General features: G+C 33.0%; 2 protein-coding genes across 6 annotated transcripts; one reads left to right on the top strand and one right to left on the bottom strand.

The window, feature by feature from the left end:
- Nucleotides 1-945: 945 nt before the first annotated feature.
- LOC114169921 (SART-1 family protein DOT2-like) lies at nucleotides 946-5,687 on the bottom strand. 2 transcript variants are annotated; one of them, XM_028055319.2, is made up of 11 exons: nucleotides 5,349-5,687; nucleotides 4,417-4,544; nucleotides 4,262-4,313; nucleotides 4,009-4,122; nucleotides 3,833-3,929; nucleotides 3,662-3,728; nucleotides 3,516-3,575; nucleotides 2,771-3,383; nucleotides 1,812-2,409; nucleotides 1,354-1,438; nucleotides 946-1,278 (listed from the first exon to the last, which is right to left on the bottom strand). In XM_028055319.2, the coding sequence occupies exons 2-11, from the start codon at nucleotides 4,537-4,539 to the stop codon at nucleotides 1,204-1,206; spliced, it is 1,884 nt and encodes a 627-aa protein (XP_027911120.1). In that variant the 5' UTR covers nucleotides 4,540-4,544; nucleotides 5,349-5,687; the 3' UTR covers nucleotides 946-1,203. The 2 variants fall into 2 exon arrangements, with proteins under 2 accessions (XP_027911120.1, XP_027911121.1); XM_028055320.2 differs by having other exon boundaries at nucleotides 4,417-4,540.
- A 9,519-nt stretch (nucleotides 5,688-15,206) lies between these two features.
- Nucleotides 15,207-23,057, top strand: LOC114169970 (transmembrane 50A-like protein). 4 transcript variants are annotated; one of them, XM_028055395.2, is made up of 6 exons: nucleotides 15,253-15,389; nucleotides 16,118-16,183; nucleotides 20,801-20,955; nucleotides 21,033-21,120; nucleotides 22,018-22,170; nucleotides 22,717-23,057. In XM_028055395.2, exons 3-6 carry the CDS (start codon nucleotides 20,823-20,825, stop codon nucleotides 22,748-22,750), a joined length of 408 nt encoding a protein of 135 aa, XP_027911196.1. In that variant the 5' UTR covers nucleotides 15,253-15,389; nucleotides 16,118-16,183; nucleotides 20,801-20,822; the 3' UTR covers nucleotides 22,751-23,057. The 4 variants fall into 4 exon arrangements, with proteins under 4 accessions (XP_027911194.1, XP_027911196.1, XP_027911197.1 ...); XM_028055393.2 differs by lacking the exon at nucleotides 16,118-16,183 and having other exon boundaries at nucleotides 15,207-15,389; XM_028055396.2 differs by lacking the exon at nucleotides 16,118-16,183 and having other exon boundaries at nucleotides 15,254-15,389; nucleotides 20,787-20,955.
- Nucleotides 23,058-23,349: the final 292 nt, after the last annotated feature.

Here is a 23,349-nt window from a genome sequence, read left to right as displayed (position 1 = left end):
TCAATTCATTAACATCTTTCTTCAATATTATTTAAATACCTTCTTCTATATAACATTATCTAATTATTCTTGCTTGAATATCATCGTCTTAAATGATTATGAGAAATCCAAAATCCAAATGCTATGTGAATGAAGCTGCATCGTTCATTCTAAAGTCTCATTATCAAAGACAATCGAGTTTTGTTAAATTAGAGACTATTTTAGAAGATGAAAGTCAAGAGTTTAATTCATTGTCTAAAGCCTTTCTTTCTTTTTCTTTATTATTTTCTGGATTGCTATACATTTTGTTATGGAGAAGACTAGTTTGATTAGTTGTTCAATAAAAAAATATAAAGAAATTTTAGAATATTATTATTGAATAAGAAAGAGTAAAATTAAAAAAATACTTTGTCAATTGTGTTACACATATAATATTGTTGTTGATTACAATAGTTTGTAACTGAAATTAATTTAAGGCATCACCATATTAAAACTAATTGGACAAATTGTCTCTGGATTGCATCTTTCCCTTTATATAGAAAAATCGCTGAATGTTATATTCATATATTATCTTATGCATATATTATCTTATACATATGTCATCTTAGGTTTACTTCACAAACTCGTTGCTATGCTCCTATTTATTTGAAATCAAAGAAAGAATAAACATAATATATACTTGTAATAAAAAAGTTTGTAATTCTATATTAAACATTATGTAAAAACATTGAAGAATTTTATAGGAAGATTTTATATAAAACATTAAATTTGTTTTGAAATAATCAACTCCGTATCAAAAAGTTTGTAATTCTATATTAAAGATAAAGTAAAAAACAGTGAATAATTTTATAGGAAGATTTTGTATAGTTTTGAAATAATCAACTCCGTATGAAGTCAAGGTTACAATTTGTCCTGTTTTTGCTAAGGTAAGACCTAAAAGCAATAAAGCTCCAGACTATCCAAAGAGAAATCCAAAATTTTAGTTAATACATTAAAAATAAACTCTTATCTGTACAGAAGGAACACGAATTCTAGAATGGAGAAAAATTCAACTAGTTGTCAGATTGCTAGCTCCTTAAATTTCTACTAACATACATCTTTCAAGAAAATCAAGTTTTACTAACGAAATTAACACTATAAATTCAGCTGCAAATCATCAGCAGTCAGCAACAGAATAGATGAACAACACTATGGGTCCAACTTCTACGCTCACAGGGCAAGGAATTATGATTTAGGCTTTTTAGGGTTATCCGAGCCTGATGTCTCAGCTTTCCTCTTAATTCCCAGAAAATGTTCTACCTGAAACAATTAAAAAGATATGTATAAACATCTGAAAAATATAACATAAAAGCTTAAACACGCCCTGAATTATACCTTACGATCACCAAGCATAGGTGTCAAGCCACCAGGAAGATCTTTCTCAACAGTTGCAAAACCACTTTTTGGGTCACTAGTTTGTCTGCCAATATAAAACCAAACAGTCACATACATTGGTATACTAACTAAGCAAAACAAGGAAATAAGAGAAGATAGAAGAAACTACACAGAAACCATGCTATATTTACATAATTCCTTTGATATTGTCAAAGACTTGCACAATTCAGTACAAGAACTTTAATTTTACTGCCATAAATCACAGAAAATAATAAAAATAGGTTCCGTTATGCAACTCCTAAAACAATACACTGTTTCAACTTCCTTGTTGCAACAATAACTTTTAACACTAAATCACGAAACCAAACATGCTCCAAGTTTCTCAATTCATTTCATGCAAACAGATCTTTAAATTAAAACTTGAGGAATTATAAGTTTGCATAAAATTGAAAGCATACCCTGGTTTAACATGACCACTAAGAACAAGATAGGGGGTCTGCAAACGTGCTTGAGCTTCCCGCATTCTCTCCACAGACAGTGATGGTGTATCAGAACTCTTCATTTGCTTCATCTTCAATTCTTCTTGATATTGCTTCATACGCTTCTCTTGCTTCATTTTTCCAGGTCCTTTACCGTGGAACTTATGAGAAATCATTCGAAAGGCTTCCTTGGGAGTTAAAATTCTCCCAAATTCATCAGTCCTTTCAATGCGAATCTCCCTTTTTTTCTGAGTTTCCTTCTCGTCATCATCTACAATTCCAACCAATTTACTTTTCTTCTTGTCCATGTTTCTGCCACCCCATTCAATGCTTTCCTTAAGTGTTCCTCGATCTTTAAGCAGTTTCAAAGCACCTGACAATCCTTTCCCTACAGCAACTTCATGGATAGTTTCATCAGGAACGATTTCCTCTTTGTCTTCCTTATTGGGTTGTTCATCTTCATTAGTTTCTTGAACTTCAGTCCATCCACCACCCTCATTAGTCTTTTCTTCATCAGGAACAATAGCCTCTTCATCATCATGCATGAAAACATCTTCACTTTCTGGTTTACGTGCTTCTGAAAAGTAGAAAGCAACATGCCTAAGTTTAATTTAATCTACTATCAGCTTCCCCATTATATAACACTTCCAACATGCTTACAAAACATTTATATGTCAGAACACCTACTGTACTGAGCATAAAAAAGAAAGATCAGATCACAAACATTCAAATTATTGTGTTATTGACAAAGATGTCAACAAGAAGAGCACAATGAAATAAATATTATATAGAGGATTTCCGAAACAATCAACAGAATTCCAGCAATCCAAATAGATAAAAAAGAAAACTGATCCACTTTTAAATTTAATCAGGACAGTCATACTCATGAAGTACTATGAAATTCATTGTATTAGAAACCACAAATAAATCAGAATTACCTTCATCAATGTGGAGACCCCAGACAAATTCTTCCATCTCTGTGAAGACCACCTTGTTTTCTCGTGACTCTCCAGCCGTGGGGTTTTGACCATCAGTCTCATTATTATGATTTGAGGTAGCAAGCAACGCGATAGCTTGAGGACCAGATACCCCTTCTTTCTCATGCTTTTTAAGAGCTAATCTTCTTGCTTTCTCTAAGGATTTACGAAGATCCTCATCATCATCAACAAAAGCTGGAGTTTCATCTTCCTCTGTTTTAACATTGAGAGTTTGTTCCTGACGCAACAATTTGGAGGCTTCCTCTGCTTTAGCATAAGCAGACTGGTAAGCATTACTTCTCATCTTAGACTCCAATCTTTCTTGCTCTTCTTTGATAGCTTGCCTCCTCACATTGTTCCGAGAACCAAGGTCGCCAACACCCAATCCTGAAGAGACAGCTTCAGCTTCAAGGGCATTAATATCTAGCTTATCTTTCTTCCGCAAGGACTTTTTCTTCTTGGGCTTCTTAAATTTTAGCATTTCTTCGTGAGTATAGTAATCTGATGATACCTTTCCAGATGAAGTAAGATCTTCAAAGGTATTTGTGGAAACACCTGTTAACCTTCTTCGCAGCTGGAAGGTAGAAAAAAGATACCCCAGAAAAAAAAGAAAAAAGAAAAACAGATAAACAGAATGACCATTGCAATAGGAAAAGAAGAATAGAATGGCTATCATAATATTTCATAAAAGAAAAGCATAACTAACCTCTTCAAGTTTCTTCTCAGCTTCACCTGAGAAGCGTCCCTTATCATCCAAAGTTACTCCCTGAACAAAAAAATCTAATGAGTACATGCATTCACAAAATCTAGTTGCTCATCATCCTTTTTGGGAATGTAACAAGAGTAGCAAACCTCTTCCGCAGCTGGATCATCATACTGTGGCAACATTTTCTTCTCCAAGGAGGGATCATCATTGAACCTGAAATCGAGAGAACAACCTTCATAAAGACTCTTTCCTTTTCATTACTTCATTTTAATCTATACATACATTATTGCACATTGACAACATTTAGAATGTCTTACTTATCATCATATACACCAGTTTTCTTTTTTGAAGCTTTATAAGCCTCGTCTCGTCTTTTCTGTTCTCCAATTTCAATATTCTCCAGCATGTCAAGCTCTGCCATGTGAGACAAAAACTCTAATGATGTATCACTCACAGACTTCAAACTTACAGAATAAGTAGCAAGTAGTTGTACCTTCATTAACATCACCATCAGCAAGAATGGGCTGATCTTTAATAGTCAGAACTACTGTACCGCCTTCCATAACTTTATCAAGGCCATGGAGAACTTTCAGCCCCGCCAGGTTTTCTGTCAGATATTCAATATACAAGTATATTTTATCAACAATCAAATAAAGATTCATAACCCTCTAAGCTTAAATGCCCTAAGCTGTTGAGCTGTATCCTCATCAACACTTCCCTAGGTATTCAGAAACAGAGAAATTTACCCGTGTGTTGGGCTGTATCCTCATCATCACTTCCCTCTACTGCAATTTTGTCCTGCGAAAGTTTTAGCATGTTGTAATGATTACATATTTGAAACTGGGAGAAACAGTATCTTAAAGATCATAAAATATAGGTACAACATAAATGGGGGAAAAACCTGCTCCTCAAAAATCTTTGAGAGCTGCAATGCTCTTTTCTTTTCTAACTTGCGGCTTTTACTAACCCATGCTGAAATCTCAGAATCACCTTCAGGCTGTTTCTTTGTTCTTGATTCCTTCATCCTATCTAAAAATAAAAATATTATCACAACATAAAAGTTAGGTATTATATTTTAAACTACAAATATAAATTTTAAACTAGGATTTTAATATTTTTGAAGTAGGGATTATAATGGGTCAAAAGCCTCCATAACCCTTTCCAAATACATTGACAACCAACTCTAATACTAATTGATAAGCACCCAAGCATTTGGAGAACTAAAACTTACAAGCTAGCTATTAAGGGCGGTGAATCAAACACTCAAATATTCCACTAAGCATCCCATCCTACTCAAGTCCCTACCAAAGCTACCAAGCACACCGTGAAACAATCATATATAAACTTGTACCTCTGAAACTAAAACAAGGAAATCATTCAATCCAAACCATATCAAATGACAAACAATAGAATAAAAAGGTATTTGACTCAACAAGTTTCATTGTTCAGCTTGTTTAGTTATTGTGGTAATCTAATATGCACTCTTGAAACAACTACAACATATAAACATCGAAAAAGGCCAACTAGATGACAACCTTTTTATTTCCAGAAACATCAATAAAGGTCAAATATAGTCAAGAGAATTCAGTATCGTCCATTTATACCATAAGTTGTGTCCTGTCAGAATGTATCAAATCCAGTAAATATAAATCACAATGGCGAAACGAGAAGGACAAAAACAGGGCAAATGAAGGGAAATTAGGGCAAAATCAGGACAACCACAAAACAATGGCGAAACAAAATCAGGGAAATCAGTAGAACCCCAAAACAATCAGGATAACCACAAAACAAAATCAGGAAATCACGGCAAAATCAAGCGATAAATAAACGAACCTGTTCGTGGTGGCGTGCCTCCTTGCTCTGCGTGGGAACCGCCGCTCTGGGAACCGCCGCTCTGGGAACCGACGCGGGCGCCTCCTCTCCTGATCTCAATCTCCCTCGCGTTGCCGTAGCGTGGCGTCACGCGCCCCTCCTCTCTTAATCTCGCGCGGTGGTGCTAGCTCGCAGCGTATTTCTCTATGGTGGTGGTGGCTCGCGTTGTGTGGCCTGTGACTCTGAGTGCGTGGTGTGTTTTGTCTTTGTTTTTTTTATTCAGAGACCCTCACCCAGCTAAGTTCACCAGAGCAGCATACATAGGTCTGTGTGAGAGCATGTCGTTTGGAACCTCTTGTTCAATCAATAATGATTATCATCTCGTTAAGAACCATTACCTGGTTACACAGTGTGATATTGTAAAACAATTTTAAATGTTTTTAATTGATTAAAATTTTCATTAATCAATTAAATGGTTCTTTAGAGGTCATAAGAAAGAATAGAATAATTGATTATTCAGAAAAATAATCGATTAAAATATAGAACTTTTATAGGATTTCAAGTTGTTAATAATATAATAGATTGAGATATTTTTTAATCGATTAAATTTGTTTATGTAATTAATGAGGAATATGTTTAAAACTTGTAGTAATTGATTATAACCGACAAACATCGTAAATGATTTTCAAAAATTTGTTAGAACAGTCAATTACTCGCTTGAATTAATCGATTATATATGTACAATTATTGTTTTCAAATTGCATTTTTAAAACACTATAAATAGATAATTAATCTCTATCTTCTAGTTAACTTTTGCAATCATTCAAAACAAAATATGATCAAATTTTCTAATATCAACACACAATTTACAAGTTATTAGAAACATTTATGTTCTTTTCTTGAGTCATTAGGAACATTTTTATGCATGTAGTATGTCAATGCTTGCATGTGTCTTAAAAAAGCTATAGAGGGAATATTTGTTTGTCTTTGATCAATAGAGTATGTTTAAATCATTGATATTCTTTATGTAGGTAGAACATTTTATGAAAGTCAGAGACGTTGGGAGCAAAGTTGAATTAGGATTCTTCAATCGAGGTAAGAGAAGTTAGTTTGATTTACTACCAATATTTGGTTGGATGAATTATTTGTGAAAAGAATTACAATCTATGTGGTCTTGAGTAAGTATTATTGTTGTATGTTGATAGAATGTGATCGTCTGTGTTGTTGAATTGTTGAATATTGAGTATCCAAGTTGAAATCAGTTTTGCGATGATTGTTTAGTTATGTGAGTTGTTGATTTGATTTTGATACATCATTTTAGTCAATTTGTTCTATTTAAAGACATTTTTGAAATAAATGGTTGTATTTTATAACACGAGAAATAAAAAGAATGTCCCAAATAAACAAATTGGCAATTTTATATATAAGTTTAATTTTCTAAAAATTATGCAAATTCGAGGTACGAGCCAGCCAACTATTGGGCACAAATGTGATTTTGAAATTCCTAAGAGGTCGGGTGGCCTTACTCACTCGGTAAGCTAAGACCCACTTAACGAGTTTTTGAGTCATATGTGTTGTTGTCTATGGATATTGTGAATTAATATTTGTGATGATACAACTCTTTATGGTATTTTTATAAATCGTTAACTTATCCATTTTTGTTTGTATTGATTTTATCTACAACAATCATGTGATACATAACACAAGATGGCCTTTTAGATGGAGTGCTCAATAGGAGTAAACTTATTGTTATTTTGACATATAATTATGCATATAACTATATAACTATAGTTATTTTGAAAGAATTGTAATATATATATATATATATATATATATATATTATAATCTTATTTATTTTTAAAGAAATAAAATTTATTTAATTATTTATTTTATTAAATAAATAAATTACTTTTTATTCATTAAAAGATAAAATTATCTAATTAAAGGACAATAAAAAAAAATTATCAAACAGATATCTCTTTATATAATATAATAGATAAACAACAATAATAATAAAGTACTTCTTACTATTGAAACCCTAACCCCTTTAGGGTTTCCCCTTTTTCCCTTTCCCTTAGATTGATTACTGGTTAAATCAGTAATCTAGGGTTTGTTGTTACACATTTTTCTTTTCCTATAAAAACCCCTTGGGTTTTTCCCATGATTGTAACACAATATTATTTCCAATATAGAAGAACAAAGTTTTGTTTTCTCACCTTGCTTTGCGTTTTTCTCTCCTAGAGCTCTACTATGTTTTTCCGCTTCTATCCTGGAGTTTCTCTCTTCCCGTAACAGCATCTTCCTTCTTCTCCCTTTCGCTTCTCTTCTCTACAGCCATGACTCTCTCTCTCGCGCATAGTTATGAGAAGAAGAGTGTTTATGGTACTTCAATATGGTACCAGAGCAAGTTCTTAAACCTGTTGTGCTTCCGCAAACCTCCACATTCTACCAAGAAAGTGTTTCTTGGCACCTTTTTTGAAGAATCATGGATGAAAAACCAAAAACAAAGCCAGAAAACACCAGCCAGAAGGCCAACAACTTTGATCTTGACCAATCCCTCATACCCACCAGTCCACTCTATCTGCATCCCGGGGAAAATCCAGGTTTGGTTCTAGTTTCTAATGTTCTAAATGACACTAACTATGTTTCTTGGAGTAGGAACATGCAACGTGCCTTGCTCTCCAAGAACAAGCTAAAATTCGTTAATGACAGCATTATAACCCCTCTTCCCATTGATCCAAATTATGAAGCTTGGGAAAGATGCAATGTGATCATTCTCTCATGGATTATGAGAGCCCTTGCACCAGATATTGCAGAAAGCATGATGTATATAGATTCTGCTAAGGAATTATGGGACGAATTGAAGGAAAGATTCTCCTCAGGAGATTACTTTCAAATTTCAGATCTGCTACAAGAGATTCATTCTATTAGACAAGGAGATAAAAGTATAAGTCAATTCTTTACAGAACTAAAGAAATTGTGGGAGGAGTTGGATTTCTTGAGGCCAGTGCCCAACTGCACCTGTGAGAGACCCTGTGATTGTGACCTTACCAAAGTTTTCTTGAAACAAAGGGAAACTGAGCATGTTATTTGTTTTTTAAAGGGATTGAATGACAACTAAAACAACGTTAGAACTCAAATTTTACTCATGGAACCCCTACCTAGCATCAACAAAGTTTTCTCTCTTATCATGCAAAAAGAAAGGAAGAGCAATGGTTTTGGAATTGTGACCAATAAGAACAAAATTCTGATGAATACTTCTGACAGAAGTTATAGAAGCCAAGAACAAGGTTCTTAGAGGGGTCAAGGAAGAGCCAATGGATCTCGAACACAAGGAAGAGGCAGAGGCAGAAATCCTAATCAAGGAAAGAAATGTACCTACTGCCACAAGATGAACCACACTACAAAGGAATGCTATTCAAAGCATCGGTATCCTCCATGGTATAAACAAAGGGCAGAACAAGACAAAAACTCTTCCAACAATAAATCTGCAAGCACACAACAGATGTGCAACATTAATGTCAATTCTGAGTCTTAAAAATTTGTTGATCATGCCTTAGATGAAGGTACTGTCAACGCTTCCCTTAGTGTTGAACATATTCAAAGGTTGCTGAAACTTTTGGATGACAAAGATGAGTCAAAACACACTATTAGTCACATCCAAAGCTTCAGCAATAATGCATCAACTCACAAACATCAACAAGGTAAACTCTGGATTCTTGATACAAGGACCACTAACCATGTGACCTATGACCTAAATCAACTTTATGTTTTCTATAGAATCAAGCCCATTACTGTGAAATTACCTAACAATTCCATTGTTGTTGCTGAGTTTGTTGGAATTAAGAATTTTTTATATTCTTTAGTTATTTTTAATGGTCTTTACATCCCTGAATTTTCTTTCAATCTAATATCTGTCCAAACTCCCCTCATGAGTGACATAAAACCTCTCTTTGATACCAACAAACCCTCATGCAATGCTGACTCCTACAGACGGCTGATAGGGAAACTTCTTTACCTCACCAATTCTAGACCCGATATCAACTAGTCAGTGCATCTCCTTAGTCAATTTGTTCAGACACCCATTACTTATCATCACCAAGCTACCCAACATATCCTAAGATACATTAAGGCTAATCCTGGTCGTGGACTATTTTTTCCTAAAGAGAATGACCTACAAATTAAGGGCTTCAATGACTCCGACTAGGCCACTTACCTTGAAACCAGGCGCAACATCACTGGCTACTGTGTTTTCTTAGGAGATTCGCTCATATATTGGAAATCAAAGAAGCAGGACACCATTTCCAGATCATCCTTTGAAGCCGAGTATATGGCCCTAGCAACCACTTCCTGTGAAATCCAATGATTAGTTATATCCCTCGTGATCTTTGCACTCAACTTCATCCACCACTAGTTCTCTACTGCGATAATCAGTCAGCTCGACATATCACTCAAAACCCTTCATTCCACGAGCGAACGAAACATATTGACATTGACTATCATGTGATTCATGAATGGCTACAGAGCAATCTCTTCCGTTTTCTTCCCATCTACTCTGACAAACAACTCACAGACATCTTCACAAAAGCTCTTCACCGCACCAACTTCAAGCTTAACGTTCACGAGCTTGGGATGCTGAGCATTCACCATCCAACTTGAGGGGAGGATATTGAAACCTTAACCCCTTTAGGGTTTCCCCCTTTTCCCTTTCCCTTAGATTGATTACTAGTTAAATCAATAATCTAGGGTTTGTTGATACCCCTTTTTCTTTTCCTATAAAAACCCCTTTGGGTTTTTCCCATGATTGTAACACAATATTATTTTCAATACAGAAGAACAAAATTTTCTTTTCTCACCTTGCTTTGTGCTTTTCTCTGTTAGGGCTCTGTTCTGTTTTTCCGCTTTTGTCCTGGAGTTTCTCTCCTCCCGTAACAACATCTTCCTTCTTCTCCCTTTCGTTTCTCTTCTCTGTAACCATGACTCTCTCTCTCGCACATAGTTATGAGAAGAAAAATGTTTATGGTACTTCAATACTTACTTTTTACAAACATCATACCTATGAAGAACGAAAGAAGATGCACAATAAAAAAATGCTTATAAAAATATGAATAAAGAAAATAATTTGATACAGATTTTCATTAAAATATACTTTTAATCAATTATTTTCTTATTTATTTTGCTGTTAGAAGAAAGCAACTGTTGTTTGTATTTTTTAGAGTAAACAATTTAATTAAAATACACTAATATTGATTTTTTACATTATTATTATTTAATTACAAATGACTTGAATGATAAGTTGCTGATCTTGAAGTAGTATCATAAGATTTCTATCAAGAATATTTTTTTTATCGGTCAATATTAAAAACTGAGTTTTTCATTGTAAATATCACAATTTAAATGATAAATTGTGATATTATAATGTTAATGCAGTTCAAGGGAAAACAACAAGTACTCAGGCTTTTACTTTTTGCACTCTAATAATATCTAGCTGCACCTTCATAACTTTTGAAATGACCCTTTTTATGTTTTGAAATAGTAACTTCAAGATTATTTTTTTCGAAAATATTTTGAAAAACTTTCTTGAATTTTTAGAACATGATTTCTAAAAAAAAATAATTCCAAAACATATGAAATGTATTACAAAACAATTTTTTTAAGATGTACATGATACCTTTTGAAACATATTTTCTAGAACACATGTTATACATTTAAGACAACATTGGTAGGCTTACTTATATTCCGCCTGACTTTGGAGAAATCTATTACATGAGAATATTATTGACTATTTAAAAAGGGTGTGTTGATTATGAGAGCATAAGGACAATTGATGGACAAATGTTTGAAACATTCCAGGAGGCTTGCTATGCTTTAGTACTATTGGCGGATGACAAAGAATTCATTGATGCAATTAAGGAAGCCAGTGAAATTGCTTATGAATATCAACTTAGAAGATTGTTTGTTACATTGTTAGGCATGAGTACAATGTCCAAATCTGATGTAGTTTGGAATTCTACTTGGAATGTGTTATGTGATGGAATTTTATACCAAAAAAGAAAGGACTTAAATTACCCAGGTATTTTATACTGTTATTTATTCAATTATCTTTTTCGTTATTTTGTTCTATGTTTTTTTAAGTGTCATTTTCTTTTTGCTTGCAATCCAATTTCAACCATAACTTTGTCCTGATTTGACTACAAAGTTAAAATGCATTTGTTCAGATATTTATTGTTTTGGTCAATTATTTTAAGGAATAAATTATTGAATACAATTTATTGATACCATTTACCATTTGGTGCATAACTTCAAATGGAAGAATCTGAATTACAGAAAGTTTGTCTTCTTGAAATTGAAAAAATGTTGATGTCAAATGGAAGGTTTTAAAAAGATTATCCTTCCTTACCTCAACTAGATATTTTAAATTCATTTCCATTTGAAAACAAATTTATTATTGATGAGCTTCAATATAATAAAGAAGACATGGCTAAAGAACATGCAATGCTCTTCAAGTCACTCACTGATAAACAAATGCGTGTATATGATGATATAATGAATGCAATACTTTCAAAACATGGAGGATTCTTCTTTTTGTATGGTTATGGTGGTACAGGAAAAACTTTCATGTGGAAGACTTTGTCAACTGCAATAAGAAGCAAGGAGATGATTATTTTAAATGTAGCTTCAATACACTATTCTGACTTATAGCAGTATTGTAAAGTGTTAAAGCTAACAAAAAATACGAAATTAAATACCAACCAAAAGAGACAAACAATAGAGGAGATAAAATAATTTGCTAATTGGATCTTGAAAATAGGAGATGGAGAGATGGATTTAAATGAAAATGGTGAAAGCATGGTTGAAATTGCACAACAATTGTTGATTCTAAATACAGATTCACCTTTGATGTCTTTGGTTCAATTTGTGTACCTTGATTTTGTTTTACATATGAGGAATCCTGGTTATTTTGATGATGGAACAATACTTTGCCCAACAAATGATTATGTAGAGGAAGTTAATGATTTCATGCTATCATTATTAAGTGGTGAGGAAATTACGTATCTAAGTTCAGATACACCTTGCCAATCTGATCAAGATGAAGAAATGCAATCTGAATGGTTTACTAGAGCTATCAAAATGGGTCATCCGACCCCAACCCGGCTCGGCCCGCGACGGGTTGGCTACTTAGTGGGTCAACCCAACCCGGCTGACTTATTAGCGAGCCAAAAAAATTAGAACCCAACCCGACCCACCACGGGTTGGTTGGCTCACTAGCTCACTTAATTAAAAAAAAGCACAGAATTTTTTTCTTCAATCCCAAGAAAACTAAATTATAATTCCGAGGTCCCTATATTTGAACCACCAGAAACATACTCTGCATCACATGCATTACATTTTGCCTTTTCTTTACCTTCTTTTATACCAATTTTTGTAAAATGATCCCAAACCTTAGAAGTAGTTCCCCTAGGTCTCTTGCTTTCTCTACCAAAATTTGTACCCTCATTATCAATCTCTTCTATGGTTGGTGACAAAGAATCATTCAAATTATCATTAACACGTTGATCATCTATTGTTTCAGAATTCATTTTGTTTTGTAATCACCACAAACATTAACTATATAAACAAACAACAAAAAATGTCAAGTAGCATAACTTTAAAACAAAATAAAGTATGAAGTGAAAGTGAGGGAAAAAGATGAGAGATAGAAATTAGAACCGTGAAAATGATGAACAATCAAATAATGTGAAGTCTAATGTGAAGTCTGGAAGCAGCGGTTTCAAGACCACAATAACAAACAAAAAGATGCAGTGGTGAATTAAAGAGAACAACATTTAGGTTTAGGGTTTTATTTTTTTAATATTATATATATATATATGTAGATTATATATATATATATATATATATATATATATATATATATATATATATATATATATATATATATTAATTTAATATTTAAAATTTATTGGCGGGTTGGTAAGCTAACCCGGCTCATCACGGGTTCAACCCGAATGAGCCGGGTTCTTAGTGGGTTGGGTTCATTTTTAACCCGTACTGAAATTTGTAATTTTTTTCAACCCAACTCGGCCTGAACCCGTAATGAGCCGGGTTGGCTCACGGGTTATAACCCATTTTGACGACTCTATGGTTTATATCCAAATTTTTGAATGAAATCAAATGTTCAGGTATTCTGAATCACAGATTGAAGCTGAAAATAGGGTACCAATCATGCTTCTTAGAAATATTGATCAAGCAAAAGGTCTATGCAATGGAACAAGATTGCAAGTCAATCATTTAGGAAAAAATGTCATCTCTGCAACTATTATTATAGGGAAAAACGTTGGTGATAAAATTTTTATCCCAAGAATGGATTTAGTTCCTTCAGATTCAGGTTTGCCATTTAAATTCCAGAGAAGACAGTTTCCAATATCACTTTGCTTTGCGATGACCATCAATAAAAGTCAAGGTCAATCTTTGTCTAGAGTTGGACTCTATCTTCCACGTCCAATTTTCACACATGGACAACTCTATGTTGCTATCTCTAGAGTAAAAACAAAAAAAAGGACTCAAAATACTTATTCTAGATGAAGATGAAAATATCATAAACACAACTAGAAATGTTGTGTACAAGGAAATTTTCGAAACTCTTTAACAAAGAACAAACTATAGGTATGTCATTATTTATTTCACACTCTTCTTCTAATTTATTCAATTGTTCGATGCTAATGTTGTTCATTAACTGAAGTTATAATAAATGCAGGTCACATTGTACTAATGGTGCTCATTTCCTTCTTGAAATTACCGACAATGATAAGGTTCTTGGAATTAGAGACTCATAATGTTGAGCCTCTTGGAATGCAAGTTATAGTAGGTAACATTGATTATACGTAGCGTAAATACTTATTAAAATATATCTGAAATATTTTATTATAAGTTATACTAATGATTATCATGGTAAGTGTTCTTTGTTTGTTCATGACAAATAAATACACAATTTGATTATAAAATAATAAATACAATTCAATGCAAATGCAATTGTTGAAAATTACATATAAAATTGTGGAAGTTCGATCAATAAAATTGTTCAACTTTGTATCAATAAAGCTAATAAAATTGTTCAACTTTGTATCAATAAAGCTCTAAAAGTTTTATGCCATCAAATTTGTCCAAAGTTTGTATGTTTATATACATATTGTTAACTCTTAAAGTTAACTTTGTTTCAATTTTTAACAATTTGAATATTTAATAAATAACATATTCTGAATGTTTTTCAAATTGAAAAAAAAATTATTTGGTGTTTTTTAATTAATATATAATTAAATGAATGGTATCCGAAAAAATCCGTGAGTTACACGGATAGAAAGACCAGTATCGTAGATTTAAGACTAAATTTTATAGAATACGTTTTAACTTTTTATTTTTTTCAGAACAAATCCTCTCTCTTCTTCTTCGTTTGAAATGGAGAACCGAGGTGCAATGATGATAGTATGACATAATACTGTGAGAGAGTATTTTAGCCTTATGGAGGTGCAATTAATAATAATGGCAATGCAAGAAAAGAAAAATCTAGTACACAGAGCGAATGAATGGGCTTTTTGTGAAAAGTTTCACAAGAGCTAATTTTACTTACTACACCCCATAACTATTATATGAATTCCTATAGCTTTAAGGAGTTATAGTTCAAATACAGTCGACTCTAATGTAACAATGAGCTTTCTAAAACACTTATTCTAAAATATTTTATATACACCAGGCTATTTTAGTATTTTCGGTATTAGCGTGATGCATGTTGTAATAACGGGTGTGTAAGAAGCAAAAGCCCTGCTACAGTAGGCAACATATTAGGCTCATGAGCCCACATAACACAACATTTTATTTTTTCTCTTTTGATTTTGATGAAGTTATAATAAAAGGGGAACAAGTGAGAAGAAACCAGTGTTCTTGTGTAGCCTAGGTGTTGCAGTACAGGCACACGTCACCTCTGCCAGCCTTTCTCGTATTTCATTTTTTCACTCTTTCAACCAAACGACGTCTCTCTAACTGTTTCTTGGATAATTGCAGTTTCAGGTACTCATCCCTTCCGAATCATTCTCTCTCGCTAGGGTTTCTCTCATTCTCCGTTATCATGATATCTGATCCCTCCATTTCATTTTTTCTCATTTCCCTTCATTTTTTTTAATGCAATTTCGACAACGTTTCTCCATCCTTACGTGCTTTTAGAAATTTTCGTTCGACATGAGGCCTCGATTTATGAATTGCTTCTCTCGATTCCGTTTGCGCTCCTTAGACTATAACTAATTCACGATGTTGACTTCTGCAAACGTTTTAAGACAGTGAATACTTCTTTATAACTTAGTCTCTCATCTCAGTTCCGCACGTAATTGTCTGTTTCCATGTTGTAATCGAGATTTTCGTGTATTAATGTGCTTCTGAAAACTTCAAACTCTAAATTAAATATAGTATGAACAATTCCAATAATTTGGAATTTGGATAATTTTGTTTCTGCTCTTTGGCTGGTGTTACGTCCTGTACTGCTGACTTATTGACAGCTGTTATGAGTGTATTCTTTCTTAGATGCTGAAGTTTGCTCAAATGTGTCTTGATGGTGATATGTTGTTAGAAAAAAAATATGGATGGTCTATTATTTTTTTCCCTCTCACTGTGAAATGGTGGATTACTAGGTGCCTGTGCATCTCGTCGGATGTGATATTATTTTTATCCAGTTGACTTCGTAAACTGAGGATTCTTGATAGTAAGATTTGTGAGAAATGTTATAAGTTGTGGTTGTGTTGCAGTTGCAGATACTTAAAACCCTGGATATTGTGGCGGTTGAGGACCATTTTTTAAAACCTTGTTTGTGAGTAAGTGGTAATACTGGGAAAATTTTATAGTGCTGTTGAATGATTCATTTTTCCCCTTTTAATTTCTTATTTATTTTTTCTGATGCCATGCCTTAAAATCTGTGAAAACTTAAATTAGAATGCAGAAGTTATGGCTTAATATTTTTACTCCTCCCTGTCTAGCACTACATTGAGATATATGTATTATTTACCATTTCTTCGCTTACTTAAAAGTATATGATATTTTAATTTAATAATTCTAGCCACTGAGAGAGTGTTCAAAATCCTAATCAATGAGTTCGTTGTTTGATGCCAAATGAACTTCATCCCTTATTTTTAAGATCCTATATCAAGTATGACAGGACGCAACTTATGGTATAAATGGACGATGCTGAATTCTCTTGACTATATTTGACCTTTAATGATGTTTCTGGAAATAAAAAGGTTGTCATCAAGTTGGCCTTTTTTGATGTTTTGTATGTTGTAGTTGTTTCAAGAGTGCATATTAGATTACTACAATAACTAAACAAGCTGAACAATGAAACTTGTTAAGTCAAATACCTTTTTATTCTATTGTTTGTCATTTGATATGGTTTGGATTGAATGATTTCCTTGTTTTAGTTTCAGAGGTACAAGTTTATATATGATTGTTTCACGGTGTGCTTGGTAGCTTTGGTAGGGAATTGAGTAGGATGGGATGCTTAGTGGAATATTTGAGTGTTTGATTCACCGCCCTTAATAGCTAGCTCGTAAGTTTTAGTTCTCCAAATGCTTGGGTGCTTATCAATTAGTATTAGAGTTGGTTGTTAATGTATTAGGAAAGGGTTATGGAGGCTTTTGACCCATTAGAAAGTTAAGTGAAATGTAATTAAGCAAATTGTCATTTAGTTAAAGTTGTTGAGACATCCTCTTTTAGGAGCGGTGCCATGATGGGTACTTTGGGTAGTATGAGTTGCTTGGTGGAGTATTTAAATGTTTTGTTCTCCTTTAATGACTAGCTTTTGAGGGTGGTTACCAAAGTGCTTGGCTGTTATCAAGACGAAAGAAAAGAGAAAGACATGGAGCAAAGAAATTAAGAGATGTTGAAAAATGTGGGGTTGGTGGAAATGAACAAGTAAACACTTTGGCAAACTAACAGGTTAAATCTATCAGACCAGACCGGACCTAAAAAAAAGTATTTTAAAAACTAATAAGCCAGGCTTTGGCAGCCATACTTTGGCAAGGGCATACTTGATCTGACTATTTCTATGTTTATGACCAGCGGGGTTTGCATTATACCTTTTTCAGAGGTTAAAGTTTTAGGATTAATGTCAGAATTTGTATCCATTAGTCCTTGTTTTCGTCATGATGATGGATCCACATTCACAATTCATGATGTTTTTTTATTGTTTAACTCTTTGACATTATTGAAGAAAAGTCATGAATGTTTGTGTTTATAGAGGATATTTTTCTTAAAAAATAATTTATACTATATGTTTCATTTATATCTTTTCCATTCACATAATTTTTTTGGACCCTCTTGTTCAATCAATGATTATCATCTCGTTAAGAACCATTACCTGGTTACACAGTGTGATACTGTAGTTAGGAGAGCTTGTCGTTGGGAGATCTTGATCAGTTTGCGGCCACTAAAGTTGTGTTGTAGGTCATAAGGAAACCCTATTCTTATGTCAATGGCATTAGGTGTATTACGTGTATTGTTACTTAATTTAAATGACATTTTGAAATATTCTCAAGTTTTGCAAATATAGGATATTTACAATCGTAATATAGAAAAAGAAGAGTGTCATAAAGTATCAAGTAATTTTGTATGTGCTGATTTACCGTGGAATCTGCATAAACTTTCTGTAAAGGTTATTCATATGATTTTCGTTAGCTTGAGAAACAAGCATATGAGTTGAGAAGGGATAAAAAAGTAGATTCTCTTTCATGGTAGTTAAAGTTGGGCTTTAAATCATCCAATCCCTCAATTTTGCCATTTTAATCACACCCAGCACTTCAAATCAGGGGTAAAGTCTTCATTGAGGTAAATCCCTCTTCATCCTGATTTAAATGCCATAATAGTAAAATCCATCACAGTTATGATTTTTCCGATGGCTCATTTAAATATTTGATCGTTGTTTTTTGCTGATCACATTTTCTACCAATTCGATTTCTTATTTCTCATTTGTGACACCTTAACATCTTGTGCTTATTTTGTTTGATTTGGTGAAACCCGAGTCATATGAAGCTCACTATCCTCCACACTCTTTCGTTCTCTGTTCTTCCTCTGTTTGCTGAGATGTTGCTGTTCTTGGTATATCTTCCTATGTTCTCTGAGTTGTTATTTTTGGTTTGTCTTCCTCCATTATTTATCCGTTTGTGCCTCTATATGAAGTTGATGGAATTGACAAAGGGGACGTAATGGTTCGTCCCTGTGATTGTGATGTGTGGATCCTTGTGATTAAAATTTGATACGTTTTTTTAGATCAGACATCTAGATTCTAAGATTAGAGTATTTCTCATTGCGTGGTGTTTAATATTTATGCCTTGCAAGGTTTTGATGTGTACCTTTGGTCAAGTTCTTATTACTTTATGGGTTGTGACTTGAATTTAGTGCAATAGAATATGGATAATTAATTTTGTAAAATTCATCGCTTCAATATGCGATTTTTACCACTCTTCTCGATTTAAGGTAAAATTGCTATTTTAACTACATTGTTTTCTAACATTCCTCTTCCAATGAATGATGATGGATCTACCAATTAAAGTTTTGTCTGTATTCATTTCTATGGTGCTTGTTTTTGTGCATTTTATATTGTTACTCATTTGGTGTATAACAGTAACAAAATGACAACTTGGATGTATGAAATCAGGACATTAATTGAAAAGTATGTTATTACTGAATTGGATGAAATTCAATGGGCATAAAAGTCTCAGTGGTCTATCCTCCACGGAATTGAATATGGATTGGTTTTACAAACCTTTGGTTTGATTTGTATTTGTTGCCGATTTTAGTGATGATGCTTGTTACACAATTTTGCTTGTACTTGTTAGGTATTATTTCCCTTTTAACATTTTGGGTTAGGGTTCCTGAATTTCACATTAACTCGCATTTATAATTTTTTTTTTCCAATTTTCTGTAAAAAGAAGTCTTGTTTGCTGTTTTATCTTAGTTGTGTATTATGCTGCATGTTAGAATATGGTGAGGAGCTTATCGTCGAACTTGCTGGGCTTTTGTGCCCTCTATTACTATAGCTATGAATCATATATTAGTGCTAATTGTGGTGATCAAGGACAACATAATGTTGTGTTTCTACTTGTTATTTAAACACATGCTTCAATTAATCTTGACTCAATAGTACGCTAACATTTGTGGAATACATATTATAATTCTAAACCCTATTATAAAATTACATATTAAATTACTGAATATATACAACAGTATAACAACAATATTAAATTCTTCATATCCAGTTTCCATTGTTAAACCTTACTTCAAAATTTCAACCACTAGTTTCAAAATATTAAAACATTTCAAAATTTAAAATCCTAATTTATTCAACCTTTAAAAAGTAAAATCCATACTTTAAAATTGTAAACCAAACTTTAAAATTGTAATCCGTACTTTAAAATATGAAGTCTGTTTTAAAATTTCAATTCCTAGTTCAAAATATTAAACCCTAATTTAAAATTATAATCCCTACTTCAAAAATATTAAATCCTAGTTTAAAATTTATATTTGTAGTTTAAAATATAATACCAAACTTTAAAATTTTAATCCCTACTTTAAAAGTCTGCTTTAAAATTTTAATCCCCACTTAAATATATCAGGTCTGTTTTAAAATTTTAATCCATGGTTTAAGATATTAAACCCTATTTTGAAATTGTAATCCCTACTTCGAAATATTAAACTTTATTTCATATTTTAAATCCATAGCTTTAAATAATAAAATCTGATTTAAAATATTATTCCATAGTTTAAAGTATCAAATCCCATCTTTCAAATTTCACTCCCAACTTTAAAATATTAAACCCCTACTTTTAAATTATGCCACCAATGATGGTTAAATTATCTAACCCTTCTTTATAATTGTAATACCTAATTTTAAATAGTATAGTCTACTACAAAAGTTTTAAAATTTATTGAAATTCACTCTAAAAATTAATATCTATAAACTATATGGTAAAAGAGACTATCAACTAAATAAATCATGTACAGATAAAATAAAAATGTAGTTGAGAAATAACATTTATGCCTAGTAATTGGAGAAACTAAATTTGAAATTCAATTAATAAAAACAGTTTTTTAAAGATATTGAAAGTAACTAAATTTGAATTTCGATTAATAAAATTAGTTATTAAAGATATTGAAAGTAAATGTATTAATTATAACAAGACTTCTGATTGGACAATATAATAATTATGATGTAGACTTCTTTTATTTTTCATATAAAATGGAAAAAGAAAAAATGATTTTAATTATAAGAATGAAAAATTTTAATTTTTTCAGTTTAAAAAAATACAAATTTTAAATTAAATTGTATAGAAAAGTTGCCGATGCTCTTCTTTTCCCCCTTCTACTCTTGAATCAAACAAGATAGTGCAATACTCAATGCATAACTGCGGTATATAAAGATAACAGTGTTGTTTGGTTAGGTGTGACGGAAGAGAAGCGAAGATGGACTTATTGGAGTTATGGGCAATCTTCGGCCCCGGCGTCGCCGGCACCGTCTTCGGCGTCGGTTGGTGGATCTGGCTCGACGCCGTCGTTTGCAGCTCCATCACTGTTCCCTTCCTTCACTACCTTCCTGGTGAGTGCTCAATTTCGCATCTCTATCGCTCTTTCAATTTTAGGGTTTATAGTAATCGATTCTACTTTTGATTAAAGGAATTTTCGCATCTCTTGCGGCTTTGATGTTTAATTGCGTTAGAAAAGAAGACATCGATTATTCTCCCTATGACGAAGGCGAGTGGAGGTACTCAATACATCTATTAGTCAATTTATGTTTGCCTAGCAATCTGGTTGAGGTCTCATCTTTCGAGTACTATTCCTGACAACTTTGTGAGGAATGTTGTTATACTTTTTCTGTTTGGGCTGTTTATTTGCTTGTATCATGTATTTGTCCAAAACTAATAAGCTAAAAGAACACCTGAGTTGTAGTATGCTTGATCTTTTGACATCACTTTTACCGTTCCTCTAAACTGCTACCAATGAGAATAGAAACACATTGAATTCGAAGTCTAGTGTTTAAGGTGAGGAGAGTGGTGATCATGTTAGTAGTACTTAGCCTGTGCTAGCAGATAATGGATAATAACAACAACAAAAGCTTTATTCCATTAGGAATGTTGTTATACTTTTTGTGTTTGGGCTGTTTATGTGCTTGTATCATGTATTTGTCCAAAACTAATAAGCTAAAAGAACACCTGAGTTGTAGTATGCTTGATCTTTTGACATCACTTTTACCGTTCCTCTAAACTGCTATCAATGAGGATAGAAACACATTGAATTCGAAGTCCAGTGTTTAAGGTGAGGAGAATGGTGATCATGTTAGTAGTACTTAGCCTGTGCAAGCAGATAATGGATAATAACAACAACAAAAGCTTTATTCCACTAGGAAGCAGATAACAAACATGATATAAAAGATATGTGTCAGGCATCACTATTTTATTTGATAGAGAATGTGAACATGCAAGAGGGGTAAAAGTTAAGCATGCCTATGTCATTGGTGCATCTTGTGTCTTGCATCAAATTTACTACGCAAAGTAACTTGCGATAGTCATATAAGTTCTGCTTTAGCACCAAGTATCACTTCCTCTTTATTGTCTTGGAAATTTCCTTTGAAAATTTCCTTTGACCACTTTCTTGTTGACAGATTAAAGTTGTGGCTCTTCATTGCGTATGTTGTATCCTTTGTTTCTTTGGCTGGATCAGCAGGTCTACTGATCCAAGATTCACTTGATAAATCTGCTCCTTCAGTTTGGACTGGAGTTGCAGGTGTTTTGCAGTGTGTTTGTGTCTTGATCAGGTAAGTGCTATTTGAACATGTGATGATTCATCTATGTCTTCTTCATCTGTCTTGCTTCTCTTGAAAGCCGATGCAATCACATGGAGATATTTATCATTGTCTGAAAGCCTTATGTTGGCTCAGGCTCCAGCTGTGATGCAAAAGTACCTTGTTTTTGCAATTGAAAAATTATGTGTAGAAAACATTATATGCATAAAAGGATAAATTTGATAAAGAAATGTTCACGGAAGTATATTTAGAAAGCTCTTTCAGAACGATTTTTGAACTCTTTGCATTTTCATCTAAATTTTATTTCAATTGTCTATTTGGGATAGCACCTAACTATTATGATCCTAATTTCTAATGTCTTGATTGTAAATAAATTTATCCAAAAACGGCTTGAAAATCCAACTAAGTATTCCTCGTATTCCATCTGTTAAAGCTTAAAATGGATAAATTTTTATGTTTTCAATTTTTAAATTGTTTATGTTCCTTGTAGCATGAATGACTGCGCTTTTTATTTTCTTGTTCGTTACTTATATTTTAATTTAAATTGATTGCATACAGTGGACTGGTATATTGGACTTCTCATCCTGAATAAGGTGCACCAAGATACGATTTGGATCATCAAACTCTACCAGGTTATGTCCACCCATGTATTGTCTTGTTTATTTTATGTAACGGAAAATAGGTGGCTTTATGTAAATCGGTAAATGTAAATTGTGCTAACAATCTTGAGCCTCTGGGTATATTGGTGTTTATTGATAAAGATATGTTAACCGAAGTAATTTCAATCGCATGGTGTTGGTATTTATTGAGATCCCTACCCGCACGGCCCCATCCATGTTCTCATTATTTTGAACTCAGAGCATATATGAATGAAAGCTCTTTACGGTTATAATTGAGAATATGTTGATTGCATCTATGTTTGGGTAGAAAAACTTTCTCGAGGATTTCGATTTTTGTGTACGAAAGCTAATGTAAATAACATTATTCACTGTGAACACCTTAGGGGTGGTACTTGGCAGTGATTCCCATAAACAATTATGTCGTCCTTCATTTATACTCTTAACAGTTGCTGCTTCTTTTAAAAACTATATAAATGGGCTAAAGTCCCCGCAGAATAATTAGATTCCAGGTAAACTAGTGTATGAAAGCCCATGCATACTCAGCTTGAGTCAATAACTCAAGATACGCTGG

Source organism: Vigna unguiculata, chromosome 11 (assembly GCF_037176805.1).
Source record: "Vigna unguiculata cultivar grain cowpea cultivar isolate G323 ecotype 2 chromosome 11, ASM3717680v1, whole genome shotgun sequence".
Classification (NCBI taxonomy): Eukaryota; Viridiplantae; Streptophyta; class Magnoliopsida; order Fabales; family Fabaceae; genus Vigna; species Vigna unguiculata.
Note: the sequence above shows the minus strand (reverse complement) of the source record. Positions and strands in the feature narration are given on the sequence as shown.

Excerpts from the sequence above, each read along its gene's own strand:
- LOC114169921 (XM_028055319.2), bottom strand. The coding sequence starts at position 4,539 with ATGAAGGAATCAAGAACAAAGAAACAGCCTGAAGGTGATTCTGAGATT. Across the intron at positions 4,123-4,261 it reads GGATACAGCCCAACACACGG|AAAACCTGGCGGGGCTGAAA; the intron begins GTAAATTTCTCT and ends AATATCTGACAG. Across the intron at positions 3,729-3,832 it reads ACTGGTGTATATGATGATAA|GTTCAATGATGATCCCTCCT; the intron begins GTAAGACATTCT and ends TCTCGATTTCAG.
- LOC114169970 (XM_028055393.2), top strand. The coding sequence starts at position 20,823 with ATGGACTTATTGGAGTTATGGGCAATCTTCGGCCCCGGCGTCGCCGGC. Across the intron at positions 20,956-21,032 it reads CTTCCTTCACTACCTTCCTG|GAATTTTCGCATCTCTTGCG; the intron begins GTGAGTGCTCAA and ends TTTTGATTAAAG. Across the intron at positions 22,171-22,716 it reads TGTGTTTGTGTCTTGATCAG|TGGACTGGTATATTGGACTT; the intron begins GTAAGTGCTATT and ends GATTGCATACAG.